At 35.7% G+C, this 13,692-nt stretch overlaps 1 protein-coding gene across 1 annotated transcript in view; it reads right to left on the reverse strand.

Annotated features, from left to right (window-relative positions):
• Window positions 1-5,026: 5,026 nt before the first annotated feature.
• Window positions 5,027-13,692, reverse strand: part of ngfra (nerve growth factor receptor a (TNFR superfamily, member 16)) — a 41,948-nt gene continuing 33,282 nt past the window's right edge. Inside the window, exon 6 of the mRNA XM_060892906.1 lies at window positions 5,027-9,127. Within this exon, the coding sequence (XP_060748889.1) occupies window positions 9,075-9,127 (53 nt within the window). The 3' untranslated portion in view covers window positions 5,027-9,074. The remainder of the gene's footprint in view (window positions 9,128-13,692) is intronic.

Here is a 13,692-nt window from a genome sequence, read left to right on the forward strand (position 1 = left end):
AGTGACGCTGTAGTCATTAATCTGCAAACCTTAATAAAGAATACTGCACATTAATATACACTGCTCACTAATCTTGCCTTTTTTGTATCTTAATGAGATTAATATCCTATCATGATGTAATCCACGGTCATGATAAGGATTTTCACTTTTTGAAAGCACCTTCCATATTTATTCTTAAGTTAAATTATACAGTAGTCAGGGCTTTAATTGCATTGGCACTTCATGCTCTGTCCCTTTATGGTTAGTGAACATTAACAGATGGTCTATCAACATTAATAATCAAGAGGTTATTATCCCAGTCCAGGATACAAAGTATATCCCACATGTAGTATGTATTCATTCCAAAAAACATTAGCCAGGTTTTCATTATTCTTCATATGTGTGATAGGACAGGTTAAGTCAGGTCAAGCTGCTTAATGATGTCTAAAATCTTGCTGGCTCACAGTCAATGTCATTGTTTGAGCATTGCTAGATGCCGTAATAAACCAGACAAAAGCCTAATCAACTCATTTTTATTATTTCTACTATTATTTCTAACCTATATCAACTCATTTCATTATACAAACTTCTGTCACAACTTTGTAATTCTTTGATATACAGTAGGACTCAGGCAAAATATTTCAATTTGTATATTTTATTAATTGCGCACCAAATCAGATGCAAATATGTAGCTGAACTGAAACTGAAACACATAAAATGAAACACATTATATACATTTTCACTTTTGAAGGGAAAAAGATTTTTAGTTTTTTGTTTGGATTTAAAAAATATGAATATGCAAATTAGAAATATGTTCTAGTTTAAAGGTTTTCACAGTATATGCTATAGTAGAAATTGTAATCATGTTAATTTGTGTTTTTGGCACTGAGCAAGGAAAAAGCCAAAAACTGTAAAGCCAAAAACTTTTCTATATCTCTCTGATACATTCTTAAGGGAATGCATCTGTGTTTTTCACCCTAATCGCTACCCACTGCATTTGCAGCATAGATGTGATTACCACAGGAAAAAAATAACACATTTTCAACAAATTTTCCCATACTGAGAAAAGAACGGAAAACCCATTTTCTACACCTACAACTTATAATGGAAGTCTAAGTGCAGTTGCTGAACTTTGTCAATTAATGTTACACTCTAACAATAAAGTTCTAGTAGAAAGACTTACCAAAGCTGATACTGTATTGTTTTGAGATTTTTTTGCATAATTAAACATAGTTGAATCTGGCACATTTACTATGTGCTATGCTGACTATGTTAAAGGAGTCCAATTGCTGAAAATATGAACAATCCAGATTTATTCATTCATTAGCACATGATCCTGTTGAAGCCAGAATGCATCTGAAGCCAATCTCAGGTATACTAGGCATTATACACCCTGGATCACAGAGCACTTTGCACACACGTATTCACACGTTCATTAACACGTGGTGGCAATTTGTATACTCAATGCATCCACTGGCATGATGAAGCCAGACATCCCATAGGAAACCCACAAGAGCAAAACATTTAGAACTCCACACTGACAGCGAAATCCAAGCTCAGGGTTAAACTGGAGATGTTAGAGCTGTAAGGCAGCAGCACTACCCACTGCTAACAATTATCTAGATTTTAGAGCTTTATTTATTTATTCCTTGTGAGATTTGAATTAACAGGTTTCTATTCTTCCATGTGGTAATTGCACATGCTTTATCCATGTGGTAGATAAAGTTTAGCTTGAAAAACACATGGGTTTCCCCTCTCTGGTTTCTGCTTGTTTCTCACTTGAGCGGTGTTTGTGTTTTCACATAATCATACTCATGTGCATAGCTTCAGCAGTGGCATCATTTAACCATTATGGTTCAGTTTTACACCAGAAATGACCCTTTGACGACTACTTGTTATCTACCTCATCTCTCCCACCACCCACTGTTGAACCGTTTCAGCAGATTGAATTGGTGAAGGACTTATTATTTGATTATCAACTCCATTTTACCTTGACATTTAGTTTGACTGGATAATTTAATTAAAGGCATGGGCTGTGACAGCTTATCGTTTTTGCATCACCCGACTGATCCACATCTGGGTCTGAGTAGATTTTTCCCAAATTAAACACTTATACTTAGGAGATCAGGAGTCGGTAATAGCTGCACTGGGTGTGTGGAGGATTCTTTACCTTCTCACAGCCATAAAGTGAAGGCACTTATGAGTCTCTTTTTTCTTTTTAGAGCTCTTGCTGAAATAGGTGCCTTTATTTTAATGCATGTGTAATAAAACTGAATTTTATTGGGCAGATCTATGAGAAGCTAAGTGGCGCATGGATTGCAGTGGGTCAGGGGCCAAGCTTTAATGAAGCATATGGATGTGTTTTGCTGTGTGGTTTGGCAAATACTTTACCCAGCACTACTCTGTGGTCTTTTCCTCTCTACCTACACTGATGTTCCTAAAAGAATTAAAAACAGTTCTTATATTCCCTACAGAGACCATGAGGTTTGGCAATTAAGGTGTATAGACTAGTGAGCTTGTCATTCCCATAGTGATTTTCACTCAGTCATGACAGAGTGGTTCAAGACTACTATTCTATTCTTGTTTTTCTTTAATTGGATTGACAGAGACAATAATAAATTTTAGCTTCCCACTGATCAATTGATGTCCTTTTAAGCCATTAAAACAACTTCAAACTTGTAAAATCTGAGCAAATTTTCTAAACTTTTCTATACTTGGAGGTTTTGAGAATGTCGTGGACTTTAAGGTGAGGAATTTGAAAAAAAGACCATATCCTTTAAAGAGGAAAAACATACAGCATATATGCATTAGCACACAGTGGCTGAGAATTGGATTTGGAAGGTGATATTACAAGAATATTTTCAGTAGTGCTCCTTTCTGTTGAAAAAACCTTAGAGCTTCAGAGTGGGATGTTGGTTCTCTTCCAGCCCCTGTTTCCCACACTTCTCACACACTACAGCAATACCAAGTAGCAACTGAATTTCCAATAGCTTTCCCTCATGGACAATGTTTATTTACTATAAAAGTTAACGGTTTGTGGATAGATGTTGTCAGCAATACTGGTTACCACATATTGTGTGGGATTTTATGCTCTGATGATGTCTGGAGAATTGGTACTTTGTGCCTTATCCAGTGTTTAAAAAACAAAATCTATATGTTGGTTTAAACAGATGATTTGTCATTGCTTTGGGGTAGTTAAGGGTTTTAAGTGTGGAATGTGCATGGAACCATAGATAAATATGAATTCTTAGCTTTTGTTGAGATCTGTAAGTGTTCTTTTGTTTTACTTGGAATTACTTAGAATTTTGAATCAGTTCTACTCAGAGGTTTGAATAGTTATGGGATCTTATTTTCTCTATATACAATGGAGTTGTTAAAAGTTGTCAACTTCCATCTGGAATTTTGGACAGTTAAGAGTTATTAGTTTCTACATAAAAACCAGGATGCTTGGCTTTTAGTTGAAGCTTCACATTTGATAAGTGTAATTAGTTTAATTATAAGTTGGTATAAATTATACTATAAGTATAAGTTTATACTATAAGTTAGTATAAATTATAAGTTTAATTATAAATTATAGTTTAAATTATAAGTTATTGATAAGTGTAATTACTACTACTAAGGATACTTGAATCTTTGAATATATAATGGTGTTAATCTTCAAGTTAGAAATGTTGAACTTTGGAAAGTTAAGGATTCTTAAATTTAAAAAAATTAACCTAATTAAAGCCTTAATTAAAAAAAATTAACCTTAATTAAAAAAAATTAAAAACCACTGAATACCTTAGAATTCTTAGATTCTACCCAAAACTTTTGGTAGTCAAGTGGTCATAGCTTCTACTTGATTGAACTTTGGTTGTTTAAGGGTTCTTAATATTTGCTTGAAACATTTTATAGATGAGGTCTCTGAGTTTTTATAGAAATGAAGGAAGGTTATAGTCTTTGGTTTCTTTTGAAAACTTTTTGAGATATATAAATTCTTAGAATCTACCTGAACATTTTGAGAGATGCCGGTTTATAGCTTCTACTTGAAACATCAGGTAGCTAAGAGTTGTCAGTTTCTACCAGAAACTTTGCTTATTTAAGGATTCTTTACGTTTGCTTGGATCATCAGATAGCTAAGAGTTCTTTGCTTTGCATGCAATCAAGGGTAGATAAGCTTGCTTAGTTGAAACTTATAATTGAAATGTTGCATACATTAGTTAGCTTCTATTTGGATCTTTACAGTTAGTTGCTTAGTTCTTCAAGTAATGTTTATGCATTTCACATTGGAAAATGAAGCTTACTGTAACTTTGATTCTGCTAATTATATTTGAAAGTACTACTTAGAACCATCTTTAATAGAGAATTCTCTGTTGAACCTCCTCAAGGACATATCAAATTATGCTAATACACTCATTTAAAGTTCATTGTAAAAACCCCAACATTAAAAAGCCTAAATATAAATCAATATAGATTTAATTTAAGTTAATAAATTGTAATAATATACATAGTTTTCACTGTGTATGTGTATACAGGTAATTAACTAATGTGGTGTACTATCTATTCTGAATTAATAGTGACTCATTCGCCTTTATTTCCTTGAATTTTTACATTCAGTTCAATTTTATTTGAATAATGGACATCAAAGCAGCTTTACAGGGACGGAAATATTTAGAATAAAATTACATTAAAATGACATTTATATTTATCTCAAATGACCAATGGTTGCAAAGAAATACTCCCTGATACGATATGAGGAAGAAGCTTCAAGAGGAACCAGACTTATAAAGAAACCTAGCCTCATCTGGGTGACTGGTGAGTGAGATTAGAAATAATGTTTCTTCCTAAAACTGTATGTAGTCAAGCAGAGTTGTAACCAGGACCTTTTGAACAATATAAGAACTCAGAGATTATGCTGACTTATAAATTAGCATGACACATTTCAGTTTAATGTTGATCAAACATATAGCAAAGCTTATTTATTCAGCCTAAATGTCTGGCCAAATATTCTTACAATTTTACTAAGTAAAAGTAGAAGAAGAAGAAGAAGACTCAGATGAAACAGGAGCAATCATAATTGTTTTTATTCTATTACATAACTAATTTGTCTCATTTGTCATTTACATAAGTGTACTGTCATAACAACTATATGAAATTTGTCACATTTACACAATGCATTGGAGAATATGGGCTAAGTACAACTAACATTCATCCCCATTAGGGAAGCAGGGACTGATAGAGTGAAATCCTGCTTGAGAATCACCCTTGACATTATCTAACCATATGAACTCTTATGAGTGGCTCCATGTCCATCTAAAGTAGGGTTTTAAAGGCTTGCCAAAAACAAACGTACATGTATGCAGTACCTATGGTCAATATGTTTTTGTTAGGTTGATGTTATATTATCCTGTAAATGCATAGAATGGCATAATAAAAACACATCATGACAGTACATGACAATAGATGTTAGTTTCTGCATTTTATTTCACGATCTTAAGCATATATAGCATGTGTATCTTGTGAATGTTCAAGCCTATTCTGTTAAACTTGAACCCAGATGTAGTTTATTTTGATAATGATGTAATGTCCTGTAGCATTCATGACCATCTTTATCTTGACTAAAGACCCAATAAAATGTAGAAAGCATACATACAACTTACATTTTATACAGATCAGACATAAAGAAAAAAATAGAGCAAAGCGATGCAAAATTGAATTTTATGAATGTAGCTCAAAGACACCTGACGAAGTCCACAGGCACTTTGTGGTGCTTGATACTCTTTGAGTGTATTAATTCAATCAGTTTAAGTGCTACAAAAGTAAACTGTCTTTATAAAATTCTGCTCTGAAAAGTTAATTCTATCAAGAAAAACAAAACCATGTTTTCTATAAAAGAAGAGCACTGGATAAAAATAGAACTGAACACAATAAAAGACAAAGTTAGCTAGCGCAACACATTTTGCATATTAATATTAATCACTAGGCTTTTGTACATTCTCTACTCATCCTTGGGTGATAAATGGAAGCAAAAGCTGGTTATTGAGTGAAGAATGTACATTAAGATGTTGAATATAGAAGTGCTTCATTGTGCCGTAAGAGCAGTTCGTAGAAGATAATCCATGTTAGCTTCTGTTTACTATACTATAATACTAAGAACAATTTCTAATCCATTCAATCACTTGTATTCCTTTTTAATGGTATGAAAATATCAGTACTCTGAAGACCAAACTGACAGAAAATCATTGTCTGCAAAACTGAGAGCTTTGTTTTCATTTCTCTGGCCACACAAAAGATGACAGCTGTCCTCTGTTGCCGTATGTGTTCACAGAGGAAGCAATGAAGAGGAAAAAAACATAAAGCGACTTGTCTTCCCTTTTCACCTGTAAGTGCTTTCTGCAAAACGGTGGAGTAGAGCTCCACAAGTGAGGCAATGGAGCCATAAAACGCATTTCACTCCAACACAGCAGCTAGCTGCAGAGGCCAATAATACGCTCCATAGAATGATTTAATGGAAAGCACCCAGCTGAGTGAGGAGGACGGCTCTGAACAATAATGCGCAAGAACAGACTCTCTATTGCTCTGCCAGACAGGAGGTGAATACTGACTTTAGCTTATCAAGCCAAGCCAAAGCTAGTATTATTAGCCAAGTGAAGTGAAAACAAAGGAACAAAGCAATAAGGCAATGGTACACACCAGGTTCTGTCAAACTAACATCCAACCATGAGGGCATCTTTCAGCTGCTCCAAGGCCAATGCTACAGAAATAAGTAAATATACAGTTGTTTCAGTATGCAGTAATTTTATTGTCCACTATTTACATTAGATAAGCCTGAGTAAAATAGAAAAAAGTCTCAATACTGTGCTCCTTAAACAAAGTTTGATCAATACTATAGTGGTTATTTATTGCAGTTTGAATCCCACCACCATTCCTCAGTTTGTGCCCAGTGACCTGAGAGTGATGCACTAGATTACAAGCTCCCATTCTGGATTGTGGAGTAAACTACAAAGCCATGCAGCAAACACAGTAAAACTAGATGTATGCAAGTGTGTGTATCTACTCAATGTATGTCTATGCCACTACCGCTCATTAGATTAATGAAGGAAGGATGTAATCCTTGGGAAAAAGAAGCACATGAAATTGGTTGGTTTTGGTTGCTGTGTTGTGGTGTATGGATACTATGTAAGTGTTTGCCCACATTCACACGGCACATTCTTGATTGCTTTTCTACCCTTTCTATCTTGTACCTTCTTGGGGCATCACCAGATCAACGTGAAGTGATTTGATATTAGGTATGTAAGTTTTCCCCAGTTTATTTGCACTTTCTTTGCTGTGAATAGCTAGTAGTTTTTACCTATAACTAATCCACCAATTAGACAGTTAGTTTGATAGGAAACACTACACAGTTCAACATAAAACCTAATGGTTTTCTCCATGAAAAACCTCCTCAAATTAGCAAATGTACGGGGTCCCAAAAAGGACAAACTGAAGAATCTTTAAAGGTGCTGGCTAGACCTACTGTTTTAACAGCATTACCACCAGCACAGTGATACAGCACTTACAGCCAGGCAGAACCACTCAGAGTCCAAAGATGCTGAGCTGGCTTTGAGCACAACCACATTAGAGCATCTAATGGACCCCAGTTTACCACATGTGGCCCACTCACCAACCACAGCATGAATCATTTACCCATGGTTCTCAAACCTGGGTTAGTCAGCCTTGGGGTGAAACCGAGAGAGGTAAATGGCGAACAGAAGTCTGAAGATGAATCATTGAGTATTGAGTCTGGGAATTACACTGGTGATCTGTATGTGTATGAAAGGAGTGGGTAATGTATTAAGCCGACTCCCTCTGCTGTAGAGAATTGCAGAATTGCATCCCACTGACCTGCTATAGTTTGCTTTCTGTGAAACAAGAACCATACAACTCAGCACTGTAACATAAATCTGGGTGGAAGTGAGGTAATAGCGGAGGGAATACGATGCACTTAAAGTATGTATGTGTGGAGGAAACAGAGATTGTATGTGGGTATATCAAAAAAACATATCTGCTTTATAGAGAGAGAGAGAGAGAGAGAGAGAGAGAGAGAGAGAGAGAGAGAGTGCGCTAAGTATAGATGTGAGTCATTACAACTGTAAAGGTCAGTAAATGTCACCTTTTCAAGATGTCGCCTACACTCGCTGATACAGAATTGGCTTCACTTCACAAACCACCATTAAGGGTAAAAACAGCACCACTAACAGGCCTGGACTTAAAGGGCAACCTTTCAAATTTCTGTAGACTACTTTGAAGGAAGGAATCTGACCAACACCTCAAAGACATGCTTTTTAATCCTATTTTTAGGCAGGTTTGGAATAAAGAATATTAAGAACAAAGACAAAACAAAGCAAAGGAGGTTAGTGCGATTGAGGCATTCTTCTGGAGTCCATATAAGGCCTATAGGTCCAGAACTAGAGCTCTAATTCATCTGAGAGTTTGGTGGGACCAGATCATCAGGAGCAGGAGGCAACAGGTGCAATCAGTCTGAAAAACAGACCTCCCTTCTTAGCTCTTGGAGTGTCTTTAAAGCATGAAGTGCTTGGGTTGATGATCTTCATTTGGTTCAAGTGGAAACCTTATGGATTAGTTTGTTAAGGGAACAAATGCATGGTTTACATACATATATTTTGGAGTATACATTAGTTATAATACATTGGAAAATGCTATAAGGCCATTTAGATTTGGTTGGTGATGTTAAATGAGATGTATTAGATTCCAGTGCTATATGAAGCCCAATTTAGATCAAAGTGTCATAACACATGACTGCTGCTGGTATGTTCTGAACTGGGTTTCAGCCTGGGTTTTGACCATGGAACATTTAGATAATATGAGGATGTTTCTGTAAAAGTGAAGAATGTGGCAAAAACATCTGATCTGCTGAAGTTCTTCAAGCCCACAGACCCAGTGCATCAGGTAAATGTCCATACTGGGTTTAATAGGAGCTGATAGCCACGGTTAGGTCATGACCATCAGAACAACCACCATGCCACTTTTCTCCTCGCTCTTCCCACCCCTTTGCTCTCACTGGCACTTCTTCTTCATCATCTGCTTGATGGTGTCACCTCCTTCAGCTGTTGCCTTCATGCCTGTGATGGCTGAGAATCTGCCTGAGCTCCTCCATCCATCCTCACCACTGGGAAAAGAGAGTGAGAAAGAGTTTTGTTTTTGTTTTTGATGAATATGAAAGGTTCCTACTATTCTTTGAGGGTTTGTACAAGCATTACTCTTATACAATTTATCATAATTAAGAGATTATGGTTTTGAAGTGTTCCACATCATTCCACATGAAATTACACATCAGACCATTTTTGTATCCATCCATTTTTTTTCTTCCTAATGTGAAAATTAAAAGTTATTTATTTACTTGGGTTTGTGTTTAAAAGATGAATTTCTCCAAAGCACACAGTTAAACTGAATACTATGGTTGTTTCTCTTTATAATGAATGGTTTTTTGCATTCTGAAGATGTTCTCCCCTGAACTCTTTGATAGGAGATCCCTCTGATCTACACAGACATGTTAAGGGACTGACCAAAGAACCCAGAAGATTTTTTTTTATTTTATTTTAGATCGATTCTTTTCTAAATTTAGAGTCATATTGAGGAAGGGTTGCCAGGTTTAATAAATCTACAGCTTAACTACTTCTAAAACTCTTCACCTACTCGCATTGGAAGCAAAACATGTTTTTCCTCTTTTTGTCGGTCTTTGTTTGTCAAACAAATTCACTGTGGTGTGAGTATTTTCAATACGTTTTTTTTTTTCTGATTGCCTTACAGGCCATTACTCAATCCATAATTCCTCTTTCCTTCTCTCAAACTTTCAGTACAGCTAACAGCAGGGAAAAAAATGAATTGAACAAAAGAGGATGTATTTATTCAAATTTAACCTTGATCGCCACAACCTGCTTTGAAACCAGTCAAAAAATTGCCACCCACAGGCTTGCTTTTTCCAGACACACAAGAAAAAGTAAAACCCACAATCCTGGCAACCCTGTGTGAAGGACTAGGTTAATATTGTTTCTTCCAAACTCACAAGTACATGGTGACAGTCAAAATTCGGAAGCTGTTTATTAGTAGATATGATATTTACAATTCTGTGATCAAGCCTGATAAATACTGATGACATATGCTAACAAGCAACAATGTGCCTTTTTGATTTCAAGTTGAGTTTTAATTTGAGTGCCTTAGGAGAATATCACATGATTTTAAGCTTCCAGTCTATTCAGCTTTCACCTAATGGGGGCTCTCTTGAGCTGGATGCTCACCGTGGCCCCTCCACCCTCCCCCATACTCGTTAACTGCAATCATTACTACATTCAGTACGACACACAAATGCCCCATTTTCCCACTAAACCCTTCAATCTGCTGTCAATTGTGGGGCCATGGAAACGATTCAAGAATGCAAAGAGCGCTTTTTGAACTCCTTGGTTCCATTTTTGTGTCTGAATTGCGGACACACCATGCCGATGCAATGGTACAACAGGGTTCAGTCCTAAAGCGCCTGTTTATTTATCCTATTTTTTTGGCCTGTCAGTGTCTGACATCATAAGTATCTCTCCAGTGCATCTTTTCCCTAATGTGAGAAGCAAGTGCCCATTCTCTGTTTGCCTGTGCAGCTCAGAAGCGTGAGGTTTTACTTGCTTTGTGGGTTTAAGTTGCTGATGCTTTACAACTGGGAAGGTTGAAATGTCTGGTGCATTAAGACTTGTGTAACTTGTTTGACTTTGGTTGTCTCTGGGAAGTTCATAAAGTCATTTCCTTTGTTAGTGATTTCTAGGCAAATCACTAGGCCTTTCATTCACAGTTGCCTGACAGACAAGCACATTGTGTAAGCTCCTGATATAACTTTTTACTGTTTACTTCACTGATCCAGCAGAAAAAAAGTGGGGGAAAACTCTACTGCCTATTGACTTCTGAATTTTTCATTTGATGCTTGTTTAAACAAAATACACTTCAACCTGTTCTTTTTTTTTTTTTTTTATGAGACACAAAGCACCTCATGCTGATGCTGTGTTGTGTTCGAATCTTTTCCACATTTTGTGCAATATACGTGAAGGAAGGATGTGTGAATTTTTTGCTGTTGTTTAAAGAAGCTTTTTTGTTACTAGAAAAATGAATTGGTTCAAATGAATCATACTTTTCCAGAATCAAAATATGAAAATATGTGGAAACGGTGATAAAACACACAATCACAAAAAAAGCACAAAATCGTCACATTTAAACACTTCAAAAAGTGATAATAAAGACAGACTTTTATCCATAGACTTTTAAAAGAAAAAAGTAGCCATATACTTTCTGCCTTTTGTCAAGGGTGAAAACACCATTCTTTATCACAAGAAACATTACCTCCATTATGACCGAGTAGTTACTGAGGTTGAGGTAAATCCATCACATATAGCCTCATGTTGACTTTCACTGCAAATTTTATGTGTTGGCCCACAGGATCCAAGTTCTAATACATATCTCTAGTCTCAACATGATGTCCTGTAAATCGTTCGGTCAAGCATTCAAGGGGAAAGAAATCCCCCAATTCATTCCTGTATTTGCATCCATTTGGATACATATCCAACTACAACACCAAGTTTAACTACAGCATGTGATACTCAGGATTTTAATTTTCTATAATGATAGATGTATTTTTCTAGGATCAACAGATAGAAGGCATCTATAACCAGTTTATGCAAGACCCCATTAGGAACAATGCAGTTTATGGGTCTCTTTATGGTAGATTTATCAGCCATAGAGGAGAACACAAAACACTTACATTGTATTACAGCTAAGAGAGCGTATATCTAATGTCTATGTATGAAACTTAGTGCTCTATTGTACATCTTTAGTGGTCTGAGGCTGTTTCTATCCTTGTTTGCACATTAATGTCCAACTAGAAAGAACAACAAAGCTATAAATGATTTGGAAAGAGAGTAGAAGAGTAATGGCCACATTAGAGAGGTTGGGGACTTATTGATGCCGAAAATGTAGCTGCAATTGTCAATGAGAAAAGAAAGGGAAAAGGGACATAAAGAGAGATGGAGAAAGAAATAAAAAGGTTTGTGGGTCATAAGAGACTAAAAGCCAAGGAGAGCACTATATAGAACAATTTAAAATTTAAACAACCCATCCCCTGTCTGACATCCATTCATCCATTGCCCCATTCCCCATGGGTCAGATAGAGCTGCAGAGGATAGAGGGAGGTAGGAGAGAGAGAGAGAGAGAGAGAGAGAGAGAGAGAGAGAGAGAGAGAGACAGGAAGAGTGATTACTGTTGATCTTGTTGAGAAAGGCTGAAGTGGGTTGGTAAAGTTTACCTGAGGGAAATCTCTCCCAGTCTGCGTCTACATCAGACAGCATGGAGTCTTTCTGCATCTTGATTCTGTCATGGTAGTGTTTTATGTGTATGTGGACAGCCAGAAGGTGTTTAGCAAAATTCTATTTGAAACTGATATTGATTTGAAATCCAATGCTAGTGTTACCTATAATCACTGTTGTCATTATCTGCACTGCACCATAGATCTGTGGTTCTAACCTCTGACCCATGACTAATGAAATTGCAGCCCAAAATGTGCACTCCTTCATTCAGCTGTTGTATTTGTTTTAAAATAGATACAACTTGCACTGCTAGGTTTATTGTTGTGTATTTGCCCATGATTTTGACTGTGTTATCCTAGGCACTCATAATACACTGGTTAAAAGGGTATAAATTGAAACATTTTCCAATGAATTCTAAGGCATTATAATAATAAAATGTATAATAATAATAATAATAATAATAATAATAATAATAATAATAATAATAATAATAATAATAGGAAGAAGTAATCGCATTCCTCAATACAAGACATGATATATATGAAATATATGAAACAGCCATTAATTATTTATTAATTATTATAAATATACTGTATTAATGATATACATTTATAGCTGTCTTATCTGTACAGTTAAGGTAGTAAGACTTGCATTTGGCTTCAGTAGTAACACTGTTTGTTAAAAATGTAAGAAAGTAATACATTACATTTTAATATAATAATATAGTAATATAATACATTTTATCATATAATAAATCATTTATGAAAAAAGAATTAAGCTTGCATGGACATTAGTGTCCATTTTAATAAGAAATAATGAATACAATGTATTTTTAAAAAAGTAATTTTTAAAAACAGTATAAGATTTTCCCCCTTTTTTAGGAAATTTGTGGACATGGCAACTTTAACTTCAGAGTACTGGATCCAAAGAAAGCTTTCTTTTTTTAATTAGATGCAGCTATACCTAAGTACTTCAGCTTCCTAAACCCTCTGGTTTTTGTTAAACAAATTTATCTTAATCCACCCTGACACCCTGGAGTGATTCTGAAATGAAGGAGAGATAAAAAGATCAAGACCTCAGTTAAGGATTAGAAGGAAATGCTTGATTTTCTGATTTATTGAGGTTTTTTTTTTTTACTTTAATGAGTTGCCTATACACAACAACACACAATCACGGAAAGTGTGTTAGAGGCTTCTGATATAGCAGCACAAGCCTTTCGTGGTCATTCTAATTAGCAGCCATTAAACACTGGTGTTGCAGCAAATTTTGAGTCCCAATCCCCCCACACGGAGAGCGAGCAGGCTGTACCGAGTAGTGCAATCCATCACCACACACCTGCTAATGAGCCAATAAGGCAAACAAAACGCTGAGTAAAAATACTGGCTGAGACAACTGA

Source organism: Tachysurus vachellii, chromosome 18, assembly GCF_030014155.1.
Source record: "Tachysurus vachellii isolate PV-2020 chromosome 18, HZAU_Pvac_v1, whole genome shotgun sequence".
NCBI classification, from domain to species: Eukaryota; Metazoa; Chordata; class Actinopteri; order Siluriformes; family Bagridae; genus Tachysurus; species Tachysurus vachellii.